At 48.4% G+C, this 15,829-nt stretch overlaps 1 protein-coding gene across 3 annotated transcripts in view; it reads right to left on the bottom strand.

The window, feature by feature from the left end:
• The window catches only part of LOC142282760 (uncharacterized), a 64,037-nt gene that overhangs the window by 28,159 nt on the left and 20,049 nt on the right, over nt 1-15,829 (bottom strand). For 2 of the 3 annotated variants that reach the window (XM_075333035.1, XM_075333037.1), the window contains exon 2: nt 4,616-4,753. In XM_075333035.1, coding sequence (XP_075189150.1) covers nt 4,616-4,693 — 78 coding nt within the window. In that variant the 5' untranslated portion in view covers nt 4,694-4,753. Of the gene's footprint in view, nt 1-4,615; nt 4,754-15,829 lie in introns of those variants that run through there. The other variant, XM_075333036.1, reaches the window with a different exon arrangement.

The raw sequence follows: 15,829 nt of genomic DNA, 5'->3' as shown, positions 1-15,829 counted from the left end.
TTTACCTCTCCACTCAGCAGATAATATAGAATATACAGGAGTTTACCCTCCACTCAGCAGATAATATAGAATATACAGGAGTTTACCCTCCACTCAGCAGATAATATAGAATATACAGGAGTTTACCCTCCACTCAGCAGATAATATAGAATATACAGGAGTTTACCCTCCACTCAGCAGATAATATAGAATATACAGGAATTTACCTCTCCACTCAGCAGATAATATAGAATATACAGGAGTTTACCCTCCACTCAGCAGATAATATAGAATATACAGGAGTTTACCCTCCACTCAGCAGATAATATAGAATATACAGGAGTTTACCCTCCACTCAGCAGATAATATAGAATATACAGGAGTTTACCCTCCACTCAGCAGATAATATAGAATATACAGGAGTTTACCTCTCCACTCAGCAGATAATATAGAATATACAGGAGTTTACCCTCCACTCAGCAGATAATATAGAATATACAGGAGTTTACCTCTCCACTCAGCAGATAATATAGAATATACAGGAGTTTACCTCTCCACTCAGCAGATAATATAGAATATACAGGAGTTTACCCTCCACTCAGCAGATAATATAGAATATACAGGAGTTTACCCCTCCACTCAGCAGATAATATAGAATATACAGGAGTTTACCCCTCCACTCAGCAGATAATATAGAATATACAGGAGTTTACCCTCCACTCAGCAGATAATATAGAATATACAGGAGTTTACCTCACCACTCAGCAGAGAATATAGAATATACAGGAGTTTACCTCACCACTCAGCAGATAATATAGAATATACAGGAGTTTACCTCTCCACTCAGCAGATAATATAGAATATACAGGAGTTTACCCTCCGCTCAGCAGATAATATAGAATATACAGGAGTTTACCCCTCCACTCAGCAGATAATATAGAATATACAGGAGTTTACCCCTCCACTCAGCAGAGAATATAGAATATACAGGAGTTTACCCTCCACTCAGCAGATAATATAGAATATACAGGAGTTTACCCCTCCACTCAGCAGATAATATAGAATATACAGGAGTTTACCTCTCCACTCAGCAGATAATATAGAATATACAGGAGTTTACCCTCCACTCAGCAGATAATATAGAATATACAGGAGTTTACCCCTCCACTCAGCAGATAATATAGAATATACAGGAGTTTACCTCTCCACTCAGCAGATAATATAGAATATACAGGAGTTTACCTCTCCACTCAGCAGATAATATAGAATATACAGGAGTTTACCTCTCCACTCAGCAGATAATATAGAATATACAGGAGTTTACCCTCCACTCAGCATAGAATATACAGGAGTTTACCTCTCCACTCAGCAAATAATATAGAATATACAGGAGTTTACCCTCCACTCAGCAGATAATATAGAATATACAGGAGTTTACCTCTCCACTCAGCAGATAATATAGAATATACAGGAGTTTACCCTCCACTCAGCAGATAATATAGAATATACAGGAGTTTACCTCTCCACTCAGCAGATAATATAGAATATACAGGAGTTTACCTCTCCACTCAGCAGATAATATAGAATATACAGGAGTTTACCTCTCCACTCAGCAGATAATATAGAATATACAGGAGTTTACCCTCCACTCAGCAGATAATATAGAATATACAGGAGTTTACCTTTCCACTCAGCAGATAATATAGAATATACAGGAGTTTACCCTCCACTCAGCATAGAATATACAGGAGTTTACCTCTCCACTCAGCAAATAATATAGAATATACAGGAGTTTACCCTCCACTCAGCAGATAATATAGAATATACAGGAGTTTACCTCTCCACTCAGCAGATAATATAGAATATACAGGAGTTTACCCTCCACTCAGCAGATAATATAGAATATACAGGAGTTTACCTCTCCACTCAGCAGATAATATAGAATATACAGGAGTTTACCCTCCACTCAGCAGATAATATAGAATATACAGGAGTTTACCTTTCCACTCAGCAGATAATATAGAATATACAGGAGTTTACCTCTCCACTCAGCAGATAATATAGAAATATACAGGAGTTTATGTCATGATGTATTTTACCTTCTCACTGTATTTGCTGTAATACTATGTCTTGGGATGTAAGTAACCATACCTTCCCCCCATCTCCTGTGTCTCTGGGCCCATAATGCAATTATCTCTTGTCCACACAGCCAGGGGAACTTCTCATTGTTTCGTAAGCAGTGGATAACGCTAACTACACAAACCTGTAGACATCTCGGAGCCAACCTTCTAGAATCTTCTAGTGGGCCCAACCATTGCATAGACCCCTACCCTTGAGGGGCGGGCCCACGAGCTCAGACAATTCACTCCTGTTTCTAAATGCAGTTGGGAGCTGAGTTTTGAAGAGGAAGGGAGCGAGATCTGATTCTGCGGACAGATCTCGCCATCCAGTGGATTGTGTGGGATTTCTGGGACTCTGAAGAGGACTATTTTGTCGTCATCTGGCACTTTGGATTATCGGGAGGTGCCCCCGAATCTGTTTTATTTGGACTTGTCGTGTGCTGTTCCTGTATTCCTGTTAGTAAACCTGTTGGATCATCCTCGGCCTGTTGTCTCTCTTTGCTCTGATGTACACCCCGTCACAGTTTACCTCTCCACTCAGCAGATAATATAGAATATACAGGAGTTTACCTCTCTACTCAGCAGATAATATAGAATATACAGGAGTTTACCCTCCACTCAGCAGATAATATAGAATATACAGGAGTTTACCTCTCCACTCAGCAGATAATACAGAATATACAGGAGTTTACCCTCCACTCAGAAGATAATATAGAATATACAGGAGTTTACCCCTCCACTCAGCAGATAATATAGAATATACAGGAGTTTACCCTCCACTCAGCAGATAATATAGAATATACAGGAGTTTACCCTCCACTCAGCAGATAATATAGAATATACAGGAGTTTACCTCTCCACTCAGCAGATAATATAGAATATACAGGAGTTTACCTCTCCACTCAGCAGATAATATAGAATATACAGGAGTTTACCCTCCACTCAGCAGGTAATATAGAATATACAGGAGTTTACCTCTCCCCTCAGCAGATAATATAGAATATACAGGAGTTTACCCCTCCACTCAGCAGATAATATAGAATATGGAGGAGTTTACCCCTCCACTCAGCAGATAATATAGAATATAGAGGAGTTTACCCTCCACTCAGCAGATAATATAGAATATACAGGAGTTTACCCCTCCACTCAGCAGATAATATAGAATATACAGGAGTTTACCTCTCCACTCAGCAGATAATATAGAATATACAGGAGTTTACCTCTCCACTCAGCAGATAATATAGAATATACAGGAGTTTACCCTCCACTCAGCAGATAAAATAGAATATACAGGAGTTTACCCCTCCACTCAGCAGATAATATAGAATATACAGGAGTTTACCCTCCACTCAGCAGATAATATAGAATATACAGGAGTTTACCCTCCACTCAGCAGATAATATAGAATATACAGGAGTTTACCCTCCACTCAGCAGATAATATAGAATATACAGGAGTCTACCTCTCCACTCAGCAGATAATATAGAATATACAGGAGTTTACCTCTCCACTCAGCAGATAATATAGAATATACAGGAGTTTACCCTCCACTCAGCAGATAATATAGAATATACAGGAGTTTACCCTCCACTCAGCAGATAATATAGAATATACAGGAGTTTACCCTCCACTCAGCAGATAATATAGATTATACAGGAGTTTACCCCTCCACTCAGCAGATAATATAGAATATACAGGAGTTTACCCTCCACTCAGCAGATAAAATAGAATATACAGGAGATTACCCTCCACTCAGCAGATAATATAGAATATGCAGGAGTTTACCTCTCCACTCAGCAGATAATATAGAATATACAGGAGTTTATCCCTCCACTCAGCAGATAATATAGAATATACAGGAGTTTACCTCTCCACTCAGCAGATAATATAGAATATACAGGAGTTTACCTCTCCACTCAGCAGATAATATAGAATATACAGGAGTTTATCCCTCCACTCAGCAGATAATATAGAATATACAGGAGTTTACCTCTCCACTCAGCAGATAATATAGAATATACAGGAGTTTACCCTCCACTCAGCAGATAATATAGAATATACAGGAGTTTACCTCTCCACTCAGCAGATAATATAAAATATACAGGAGTTTACCTCTCCACTCAGCAGATAATATAAAATATACAGGAGTTTACCTCTCCACTCAGCAGATAATATAGAATATACAGGAGTTTACCTCTCCGCTCAGCAGATAATATAGAATATACAGGAGTTTACCTCTCCACTCAGCAGATAATATAGAATATACAGGAGTTTACCTCTCCACTCAGCAGATAATATAGAATATACAGTTTACCCTCCACTCAGCAGATAATATAGAATATACAGGAGTTTACCCCTCCCCTCAGCAGATAATATAGAATATACAGGAGTTTACCTCTCCACTCAGCAGATAATATAGAATATACAGGAGTTTACCCTCCACTCAGCAGATAATATAGAATATACAGGAGTTTACCCTCCACTCAGCAGATAATATAGAATATACAGGAGTTTACCTCTCCGCTCAGCAGGGAGATGATGTGTAGGGCGAGGTCGGTTATTCTTCTTGTTGTCTCCTTCTCGTCCTCGTCCATGCTTGTTGGTCGCTCTCTGGATGATCTCGGCTGCGGTTGTGCCGGGTCTTTATGATGGAGCTGGAGATGACAGGGGGAATCATCATTCGTACAGGTGACATTGGGGGATTCGGCTTGTCAGGTCCTTTATGATGGTCACTTATTAGTGTGGAGGGAGGACATAAGATCAGGTTTCTGCGGCTTCGCTCTGATCAGGACGACTCTTATCGTCAGTAACTCAGGCTGTCAGTGATCACATTAACATTATAGGAAAACCATTGATGTTATTACCTGATATGCTGATTAATATAATGGTGGATAATACCGAGGCACACAAGACGCCCTACACGTGTTTCGGCAAACACACCTTCGTCCAGGGGCAGTGTAAAGGCGGTAAACGTCAGTTTTGAATACATGCCCACCAATCGGCGTGCTATGACCCGGTGAATGACGCATGCATTGCCATAACGCTCCCTATCAACAACCGGCCGCCACATCATGACTCAGGGTGAGCCGACCACATGACATGATCGGCCCACACCGAAGCCATAAAGACACGGAAGCCGGAGGGCGAGGAGGAAAGACAGCACGCATGCGTACAAATCATAAGCACATAGATTACAAACGTGCAATTAATTTAGGGTGTTTTTAGGTTGCTTCGGTGGTACCTTCTTTTAATTGTTTTTAATTATTTTATCATTTTAGGTGGCTAGACTACAGTTAATATTGATAATGACCTGTTTGATATCATTGATATGGGGTTATATCGAGTAGACGGATGGAATCAATAGAATGGATACAACTGGAACTCCTATTCAACATGAAATACCATGATTATGATGGATATACATATATATTACGTATTTGGGTGTAAATTGTATAGCTTGTTTGTCTACTGTAATTTTATGATTTGTTAATGTATATTTCATTGTATAATTCTTAGTATTAATTTTTATATATGAAGAAATTGCTGTGATTAGTTGCTATAATGATGTTCTATGTACATTACATCTTGATATGCGTATGCCTTATTTAGTGGTGTGACTACATTATTGAATTAGTAGTTTCGGTAATTCCAACTTTGATTCCCTTGTTATGTTCATACTTTATCCCTAAATTAATTGCACGTTTGTAATCTATGTGCTTATGATTTGTACGCATGCGTGCTGTCTTTCCTCCTCGCCCTCCGGCTTCCGTGTCTTTATGGCTTCGGTGTGGGCCGATCATGTCATGTGGTCGGCTCACCCTGAGTCATGACGTGGCGGCTGGTTGTTGATAGGGATCGTTATGGCAACGCATGCGTCATTCACCGGGTCATAGCACGCCAATTGGTGGGCGTGTATTTAAATACTGACGTTTACCGCCTTTACACTGCCCCTGGACGAAGGTGTGTTTGCCGAAACACGTGTAGGGTGTCTTGTGTGCCTTGGTATTATCCACCATTATATTAATTAGCATATCAGGTAATAACATCAATGGTTTTCCTATAATGTTAATGTGATCACTGACAGCCTGAGTAGAATTTACCTGCTTTTCCCTGCGGGTCGGCTTGAATGTCTCCGCTGTGGCTGTAAATGAGTGCTTTAGTCCGCTGTGCTGTGATAATTGTGTCACGCTGATATATGTAGAAACACTATGTTATAATATGGGAACATTGGATTTATAGGGCTGTTGCATTAACCCTTGAGATATACAAATTTCTATATACAATGATAGATGGATCTCTATACTTAGATCCCGCTGTGGGGTTAAATGCAATTGTCGGGCTTAGGCTATGTGCGCACTAGGCCGTTTTACCCGCGGATTTGCTGCGGAAATTTCTTGAGAAATGTCTGCAATCTTTGTGCAGACATTTCCCAGCAAATCCTATGAGAAAAAAAAATAGCTGTGCGCACTGTGCGGATTTTTCTCAAGAAATTTCCTTGAGAAGATTTTCTTGAGAAAATTTCTTGAGAAAATGAGCATGTCAATTCTTTTCCGCAGGTACCCTGCGGATTTCGGCAGTACAGCCTGCAAAATCCGCAGGGAACAACCTGCGGGGAAATCGCGGCAAATTCGCGGCTATTCCGCATGCGGATTTACAGCGGATTTGGTGCAGATTTTTTCCTGAGGTCCAGAAATCTTCCACTCCCAGAAGTTTCTCCAGAAATTTTCTTGAGAAACTTCACATTTGTAGTGCGCACAAAGCCTTATGCAGCCGCCTGAATAAATCTTTACATGTATCTTGTGGTAAAGTCTACAGTTCAGAGCTGTTAAATATTTGTTATAATTGTGGTTTTATGCTGATTTGCTAACAATATCTGCTCCTTTATCAAATAGTGTATAAAATAAGCACCTCAATGTCTTTTTACACTACCAAAGTGATCACTGACAGCTGGAGTAGATTATAATCTGTATTCCCTAGTCTCCGCTGTCCTGCAGCGCTGCGGGAATTGCCTTACATGGAGAGAGATATATAGATTATTACAATTATTCATGGCATATATATAACATCATTGGATTTATGGGGCTGTTGCGCTAAATCCTTGAATTCTATAATGTCAAAATATAATAACAATTGGGTTATTATGACTCGAGTGATGTCGGATTGATGCGGCCGCCTGAATGAATCCGTTTCTATGTATCTTGTAGTAAAGTCTATAATCCAGCGCTGATCATCTATCTGGTAAACCTGCGTGTTCCCGATCAATGTCTGCTGCTTGTGCTGATGTCATTGGCATTGTCTGCAGGCTACATTGACACCGCTCATGCTGGAGATGATCAACTATTCACACAGCTATAGCGGGATGTACTATTATCACATTGTGTTCAGAATTTGACAAAAACATACGACTAGATGTCTGATCTATTGCTATAAAGTTTGGAGTTTGCATGAAATAATTGGACAGCCGTGTGTTGTCATATATAATATGCTACAGTGGCGCCCTGGACAAGCCAGGGGCCCCAGGTGACAACACACACACACCCCACCCCCAGCAGTTCACAGCAGACATCCCCAGTGACACTTTGTTTCTTCCTCGGGCTCAGACAGACACACCAGGTGGGCGGAGTCAGGAGATGGAGACGCCCACCCAGGAGTTTGGCTGGCCTGAGGCAGGAAACAAGCCCAGTCAAGTTCAGGCAGAGGAAGAGAGAGGAGGTCTGCAGAGAGGCAGACATAGCCAGGGGCCTAGGTTGGAGCCTAGGGCCCTCGTACAGAAAGTCAGGCAGACGGTAGTGGGTGTCTGCAGGGAGCCGGGGGACAGTTGGTGGAACCGTAGGTAGCCGGGGCTGGGCGGTGGCCCACCAGTACTGAACCGGGGAGCCAGCTGGAAACCGGAACGCAGGAGGAGTGTGCACGGAGGTGAAAGAAAGGACTTACACCACCAAACTGGGCCAGGGGAGAAACAACAACCGCAGCCGTCTGTGGGCACCCGTCCATCCAGCCGTGTGTTTTACTGAGAACTGTGTCATCATCATTACCGGCTGAGTGAGTACCACCGTGCCGTGCGGCACCGCGCTGCCCCCGCGACCCTGCACCTCACCGGGCCCCGGGACAACCAACCCCCTACCCACAGAGGGGAGAACTAACATCTAGCTGCTCCATACCATCACTCCCGGGATCCCCATCCAAAGCAGCGGTGGTGTTCCAATCTCACCACAACCGTGGGTGGCGTCACGGACAATCTCCCTTACCTAATCCCCTTTTACTGTGGAGCCTGGGATCACAGACCGGGTCACGCCACCGTGATACCCACAGAAGTGACCCCGTGGCCCGGATCTGAGTACCCCTAATCCACGGGCGACACACTACAGTATCTTGGAAAGCCAGCGATTATATGTTAATGATTATAGGAGGATTTGCCCAGTCAGATTGTTTTTATGGTGTTTATCACCTTCACCTGACAATAAAATAAATATTGCACATTAATGGACTGTTTGATCGCCTCTTTTTTTCTTTTGTTTTACATGTAAATTGCGATTGTCCTGATAGTCCCGATAATCCACATATATAAATAATTCATGGATATGTAAAAAATTATGAAAAAATTTGTATTTATGTGGATATTCGGCATGGTCTTAATGTTTGTATGTATAAATAAGGGAATAAGTAAAACCAAGTTAGATAATTGATTAATTGCAAGACGGATGTACTGCGTGAACTGTATAACTGTGGGGTTTTTTACAATACACGGGTTAGAAGAGCACTGTGCTTCTCCCGGATAGAGATACATCTCTGTGTGGTCATTTTTCCTGATTCATATACATTTGCGCAGCTCTGATTTGGAATCCTCCTCTGGGACCCTGAGAGAGACCCCCTGGAGGTCTCCCCCAACATACCCACTCTATTTATACATATAATGAGATCTCCTCTGAAACATCTTCTTTCCACCTGTCATCATACGGGCGGCCTGCATTCCTCGTCATACGGTAGGCCTCCGTTACTCGTCATACGGGCGGCCTCCGTTCCTCGTCATACGGGCGGCCTCCGTTCCTCGTCATACGGGCGGCCTCCGTTCCTCGTCATACGGGCGGCCTCCGTTCCTCGTCATACGGGCGGCCTCCGTTCCTCGTCATACGGGCGGCCTCCGTTCCTCGTCATACGGGCGGCCTCCTTTCCTCGTCATACGGGCAACCTCCATTACTCGTCATACGGGCGGCCTCCATTACTCGTCATACGGGCAACCTCCATTACTCGTCATGCGGGCGGCCTCCATTTCCTCGTCATGCGGGCAGCCTCCATTCCTTGTAGTAGTCTACTTGCCGCCTTTGAACTGACTGTAACTTTGGAATGTCCTTTTTAAAATGTGGAGCCCAAAACTGGATCCCGTATTCCAGATGTGGCCTTACAAGTGATTTATAGAGGGGTAACAATACGTTGGGATCACGGGATCTAATCTCTCTTTTTTATACACCCTAGAATCTTGTTTGCTTTAGCAGCTGCTGCCTGACATTGATGCTGCTGCTCAGCTTATTTGTAATGAGAATACCCAAGTCCTTCTCCTGTTCTGTAGTCCCGAGTTTACTTCCATGTAATGTATACGCAGCTATAGGATTACTCTGTCCTCGGTGCATTACTTTACATATATCACTAGTAGCTCCTCTGTCCAGTGTCTGCCCATTCCCACATCTTATCCAGATCGTTTTGTAATATTTTACGATCAAGGTCAGTTATAAATTTCCTACATAGTTTGGTGTCATCAGCAAAGACTGACACTTTACTATCAATCCCATCCACAAGGTCATAAATAAAGAGATTAAAAAGAATCAGTCCCAGCACAGATCCCTGCGGCCCCCACTGCTCCCAGTACAGATCCCTGCGGCCCCCACTGCTCCCAGTACAGATCCCTGCGGCCGCCACTGCTCCCAGTACAGATCCCTGCGGCCCCCACTGCTCCCAGTACAGATCCCTGCGGCCCCCACTGCTCCCAGTACACATCCCTGCGCTCCCCACTGCTCCCAGCACAGATCCCTGCGGTCCCCACTGCTCCCAGCACAGATCCCTGCGGCCCCCACTGCTCCCAGTACAGATCCCTGCGGTCCCCACTGCTCCCAGTACAGATCCCTGCGGCCCCCACTGCTCCCAGTACAGATCCCTGCGGCCGCCACTGCTCCCAGTACAGATCCCTGCGGCCCCCACTGCTCCCAGTACAGATCCCTGCGCTCCCCACTGCTCCCAGCACAGATCCCTGCGGTCCCCACTGCTCCCAGCACAGATCCCTGCGGCCCCCACTGCTCCCAGTACAGATCCCTGCGGTCCCCACTGCTCCCAGCACAGATCCCTGCGGTCCCCACTGCTCCCTGCACAGATCCCTGCGGCCCCCACTGCTCCCAGCACAGATCCCTGCGGCCCCCACTGCTCCCAGTACAGATCCCTGCAGTCCCCACTGCTCCCAGTACAGATCCCTGCAGTCCCCACTGCTCCCAGTACAGATCCCTGCGGCCCCCACTGCTCCCAGTACAGATCCCTGCGGCCCCCACTGCTCCCAGTACAGATCCCTGCGGCCCCCACTGCTCCCAGTACAGATCCCTGCAGTCCCCACTGCTCCCAGTACAGATCCCTGCAGTCCCCACTGCTCCCAGTACAGATCCCTGCGGCCCCCCACTGCTCCCAGTACAGATCCCTGCGGCCCCCATTGTTACCAGTACAGATCCCTGCGGCCCCCACTGCTCCCAGTACAGATCCCTGTGGTCCCCACTGCTCCCAGTACAGATCCCTGCGGCCCCCACTGCTCCCAGTACAGATCCCTGCGGTCCCCACTGCTCCCAGTACAGATCCCTGCGGCCCCCACTGCTCCCAGTACAGATCCCTGCAGGCCCACTGCTCCCAGTACAGATCCCTGCGGTCCCCACTGCTCCCAGTACAGATCCCTGCGGCCCCCACTGCTCCCAGTACAGATCCCTGCGGCCCCCACTGCTCCCAGTACAGATCCCTGCGGTCCCCACTGCTCCCAGTACAGATCCCTGCGGCCCCCACTGCTCCCAGTACAGATCCCTGCAGGCCCACTGCTCCCAGTACAGATCCCTGCGGTCCCCACTGCTCCCAGTACAGATCCCTGCAATCCCCACTGCTCCCAGTACAGATCCCTGCAATCCCCACTGCTCCCAGTACAGATCCCTGCGGCCCCCACTGCTCCCAGTACAGATCCCTGCGGCCCCCACTGCTCCCAGTACAGATCCCTGCGGTCCCCACTGCTCCCAGTACAGATCCCTGCGGTCCCCACTGCTCCCAGTACAGATCCCTGCGGCCCCCACTGCTCCCAGTACAGATCCCTGCAGCCCCCACTGCTCCCAGTACAGATGCCTGCGGCCCCCACTGCTCCCAGTACAGATCCCTGCAGCCCCCACTGCTCCCAGTACAGATGCCTGCGGCCCCCACTGCTCCCAGTACAGATCCCTGCAGTCCCCACTGCTCCCAGTACAGATCCCTGCGGCCCCCACTGCTCCCAGTACAGATCCCTGCGGCCCCCACTGCTTCCAGTACAGATCCCTGCGGCCCCCACTGCTCCCAGTACAGATCCCTGCGGCCCCCACTGCTCCCAGTACAGATCCCTGCGGCCCCCACTGCTCCCAGTACAGATCCCTGCGGCCCCCACTGCTCCCAGTACAGATGCCTGCGGCCCCCACTGCTCCCAGTACAGATCCCTGCGGTCCCCACTGCTCCCAGTACAGATCCCTGCGGTCCCCACTGCTCCCAGTACAGATCCCTGCGGTCCCCACTGCTCCCAGTACAGATCCCTGCGGTCCCCACTGCTCCCAGTACAGATCCCTGCGGTCCCCACTGCTCCCAGTACAGATCCCTGCGGTCCCCACTGCTCCCAGTACAGATCCCTGCGGCCCCCACTGCTCCCAGTACAGATCCCTGCGGCCCCCACTGCTCCCAGCACAGATCCCTGCGGTCCCCACTGCTCCCAGTACAGATCCCTGCGGTCCCCACTGCTCCCAGTACAGATGCCTGCGGCCCCCACTGCTCCCAGTACAGATCCCTGCGGTCCCCACTGCTCCCAGTACAGATCCCTGCGGTCCCCACTGCTCCCAGTACAGATCCCTGCGGTCTCCACTGCTCCCAGTACAGATCCCTGCGGTCCCCACTACTCCCAGTACAGATCCCTGCGGTCGCCACTGCTCCCAGTACAGATCCCTGCGGCCCCCACTGCTTCCAGTACAGATCCCTGCGGCCCCCACTGCTCCCAGTACAGGTCCCTGCGGCCCCCACTGCTCCCAGTACAGATCCCTGCGGTACACCACTGCTCCCAGTACAGATCCCTGCGGTCCCCACTACTCCCAGTACAGATGCCTGCGGTCCCCACTGCTCCCAGTACAGATCCCTGCGGCCCCCACTGCTCCCAGTACAGATCCCTGCGGCCCCCACTGCTCCCAGTACAGATCCCTGCGGCCCCCACTGCTCCCAGTACAGATCCCTGCGGCCCCCACTGCTCCCAGTACAGATCCCTGCAGTCCCCACTGCTCCCAGCACAGATCCCTGCGGTCCCCACTGCTCCCAGTACAGATCCCTGCAGTCCCCACTGCTCCCAGTACAGATCCCTGCAGTCCCCACTGCTCCCAGCACAGATCCCTGCGGCCCCCACTGCTCCCAGTACAGGTCCCTGCGGCCCCCACTGCTCCCAGTACAGATCCCTGCGGTACACCACTGCTCCCAGTACAGATCCCTGCGGTCCCCACTACTCCCAGTACAGATGCCTGCGGTCCCCACTGCTCCCAGTACAGATCCCTGCGGCCCCCACTGCTCCCAGTACAGATCCCTGCGGCCCCCACTGCTCCCAGTACAGATCCCTGCGGCCCCCACTGCTCCCAGTACAGATCCCTGCGGCCCCCACTGCTCCCAGTACAGATCCCTGCGGCCCCCACTGCTCCCAGTACAGATCCCTGCAGTCCCCACTGCTCCCAGTACAGATCCCTGCGGCCCCCACTGCTCCCAGTACAGATCCCTGCGGTACACCACTGCTCCCAGTACAGATCCCTGCGGTCCCCACTACTCCCAGTACAGATGCCTGCGGTCCCCACTGCTCCCAGTACAGATCCCTGCGGTCCCCACTGCTCCCAGTACAGATCCCTGCGGCCCCCACTGCTGACTATAGCCCATTTAGAGAATGTACCATTTATGACTACTCTTTGTTTCCTATCTTTTAGCCAATTCCTCACCCAGTTGCATATTGTCTCCCCTGGTCGCGGCTTCTGGAGTTCAGTGTTGTTATGCGGCACCCAGGTCAGATGAAGAGGAGCGCCAGCCAGCGTCCCCCAGCACAGCATATGCCCTCCAGTGCTATATGGTCCCCTCCCTCCTCCTGAGCTGTATGTGCTCCCCCAAGCTGTATGGGCCTTCCCTCCTGAGGTGGAAGTGACCCCCCAGAGCTGTATGGGCCCCCCAGAATTATAGGGACCCTCCTAGAGCAGTATGGCCCCCCCAGAGCTGTAGGTGCTTTCCCCCCAGATTCATATGTGTGGCCCCCCCAGAGCTCTGTGACACCCACCCCAGTAATGTGTATGCCCCTTAGAGCTGTATGAGCTGCCCCCCATAACTGTATGTGCGGCCTCCCTGTAATGTATATATTGTAGCCCCCAGCCCCTCCTGTGATATATATACAGCAGTGTCAGTGTGTACTGTGTGTGGCCATGTCTGCTAAGGTGACGGCCATTACGCAGCACGCCCTGCACAGCCACGTGCCCGGGAGGAGCTGATCGGAGATAAGCGGGGGAGGGGAGTGATTGCTGCCGGCTTCCCCATATTAATAATATCTGTAATGTGACTGTGTGTATGTATAATGTGTACCTATGTATGTCAGAGTATATGACCGTGTACAGATTTATCCATGTTTAGATGTATCTTTGTGGATTTGTCTTCAAATATGTATATGTACGTGTGCCTGTATGTGAACATATCTGGGAATGTATCTGTGTGAGCATGGGGTCCACTGAGATTCATTCGCCGGGCCCACGAAAACCTGGAGCCGGCCCTGATCAGAGCAATGGGTTGACTGTGAGCCTGGATTGGAGCACAGGCCAGCCGGGAGCACGGACTGGACCACAGCATGGACCAAACCGAAAAATGACCCAGACTGGAGCACAGACCCCAGAAAGGACCAGATAGGAGCGCAGGCCACATCATGGAGCAGGTCAGAATCAGAATGGAGCACGGAACAGACTGTAGAACAACTCAGACCACACAATCATGCCAGATTACAGACCGGATCAGAGCACGGACCACACTATACAGCAGATCAGACAGGAGCGTGGACCAGACCATAGAACAAATCAGACTAGAGAACGGATAAGATTGGAGCATGGAGCAGACCATATAACGGATCAGACTGTAGAATGGATCAGGACGGAGCACGGATCAGATAAAAGCATGGACCAAACCAAAGAACGGACCTGACCGAGCATGGATCAGACCGGAGCATGTACAGGACCATGGAGATCATGCACCGGATCAGAGAATGGACTGGACCGTAGAATATAAGGACAGAGCACGGATCAGATAAAAGCATGGACCAAACCAAAGAACGGACCTGACCGGAGGGAGCATGGATCAGACCGGAGCGTGTACAGGACCATGGAGATCATGCACCGGATCAGAGAATGGACTGGACCGTAGAATGGATCAGGACGGAGCACGGATCAGATAAAAGCATGGACCAAACCAAAGAACGGACCTGACCGGAGCGTGTACAGGACCATGGAGATCATGCACCGGATCAGAGAATGGACTCGACCGTAGAATGGATCAGGACGGAGCACGGATCAGATAAAAGCATGGACCAAACCAAAGAACGGACCTGACCGGAGCGTGTACAGGACCATGGAGATCATGCACCGGATCAGAGAATGGACTGGACCGTAAAATGGATTGAACTGGAGAACAGACCGGAGCATGGACTGTAGCACAGAATGGAATATGGAGTGGAGCATGGTCCAGAACATAGAAATGACCAGAGCACAGCACGGACCAGACCATAGACCGGACCAAAAAATACATCAGATTGGAGCACGGATCGCAGAATGGAAAAGACCGTAGCACGGACCAGAATGTAGAACGGATCAGACCATAGAAAGGATCAGACCGGAGTCTGGACCGAATCGTGCATGGGCCACATCCTAGAACGGATCAGACTGAAGTATGGGCTGCATCAGAGCACAGACCGAACCGAAGAACATTCAAAAATAGCAGCTGCACTCAAGTAAAGGGAAGGAGATAAAACAAGAATGTAGATGGTGAATATTGGAATGTGAATACGCATTACTGCTAAGAAAACATGACAAAAATTCTTTGAGAAATATGAGTTACTTATCAAATAAAGGTGGCCAAATTTACTTGTGCTCACATACCAACGCCAAGGTGTAAAGCCCCGTCACATACAGAGAAAAATCTTTGGCAGATCTGAGGTTTCAGTGAAATCATGGACATATTGTTCCATTTGTACACAGCCACAAACCTGCCACTGATTGTTCACAATTTCACTGCAACTACAGATCTGCTGCAGATTTATCTCTAATAACAGAAGGAGATAGTAGAACGGGGCTTTCATAAGCCGCGCCAAAGATCACTGATGAATTCTTGGATTAATGTAAACGTTTATTTTTGCACAGGTCTACGCGTTTCAGGAGGCTCAGCTCCCTTCTTCAGGACCAACAGGCATAAGATACATCAAATCTGCC

The sequence above is a fragment of the Anomaloglossus baeobatrachus genome, unplaced genomic scaffold, assembly GCF_048569485.1.
Source record: "Anomaloglossus baeobatrachus isolate aAnoBae1 unplaced genomic scaffold, aAnoBae1.hap1 Scaffold_52, whole genome shotgun sequence".
NCBI classification, from domain to species: domain Eukaryota; kingdom Metazoa; phylum Chordata; class Amphibia; order Anura; family Aromobatidae; genus Anomaloglossus; species Anomaloglossus baeobatrachus.
This window is presented reverse-complemented; position numbering and strand designations above follow the sequence as displayed.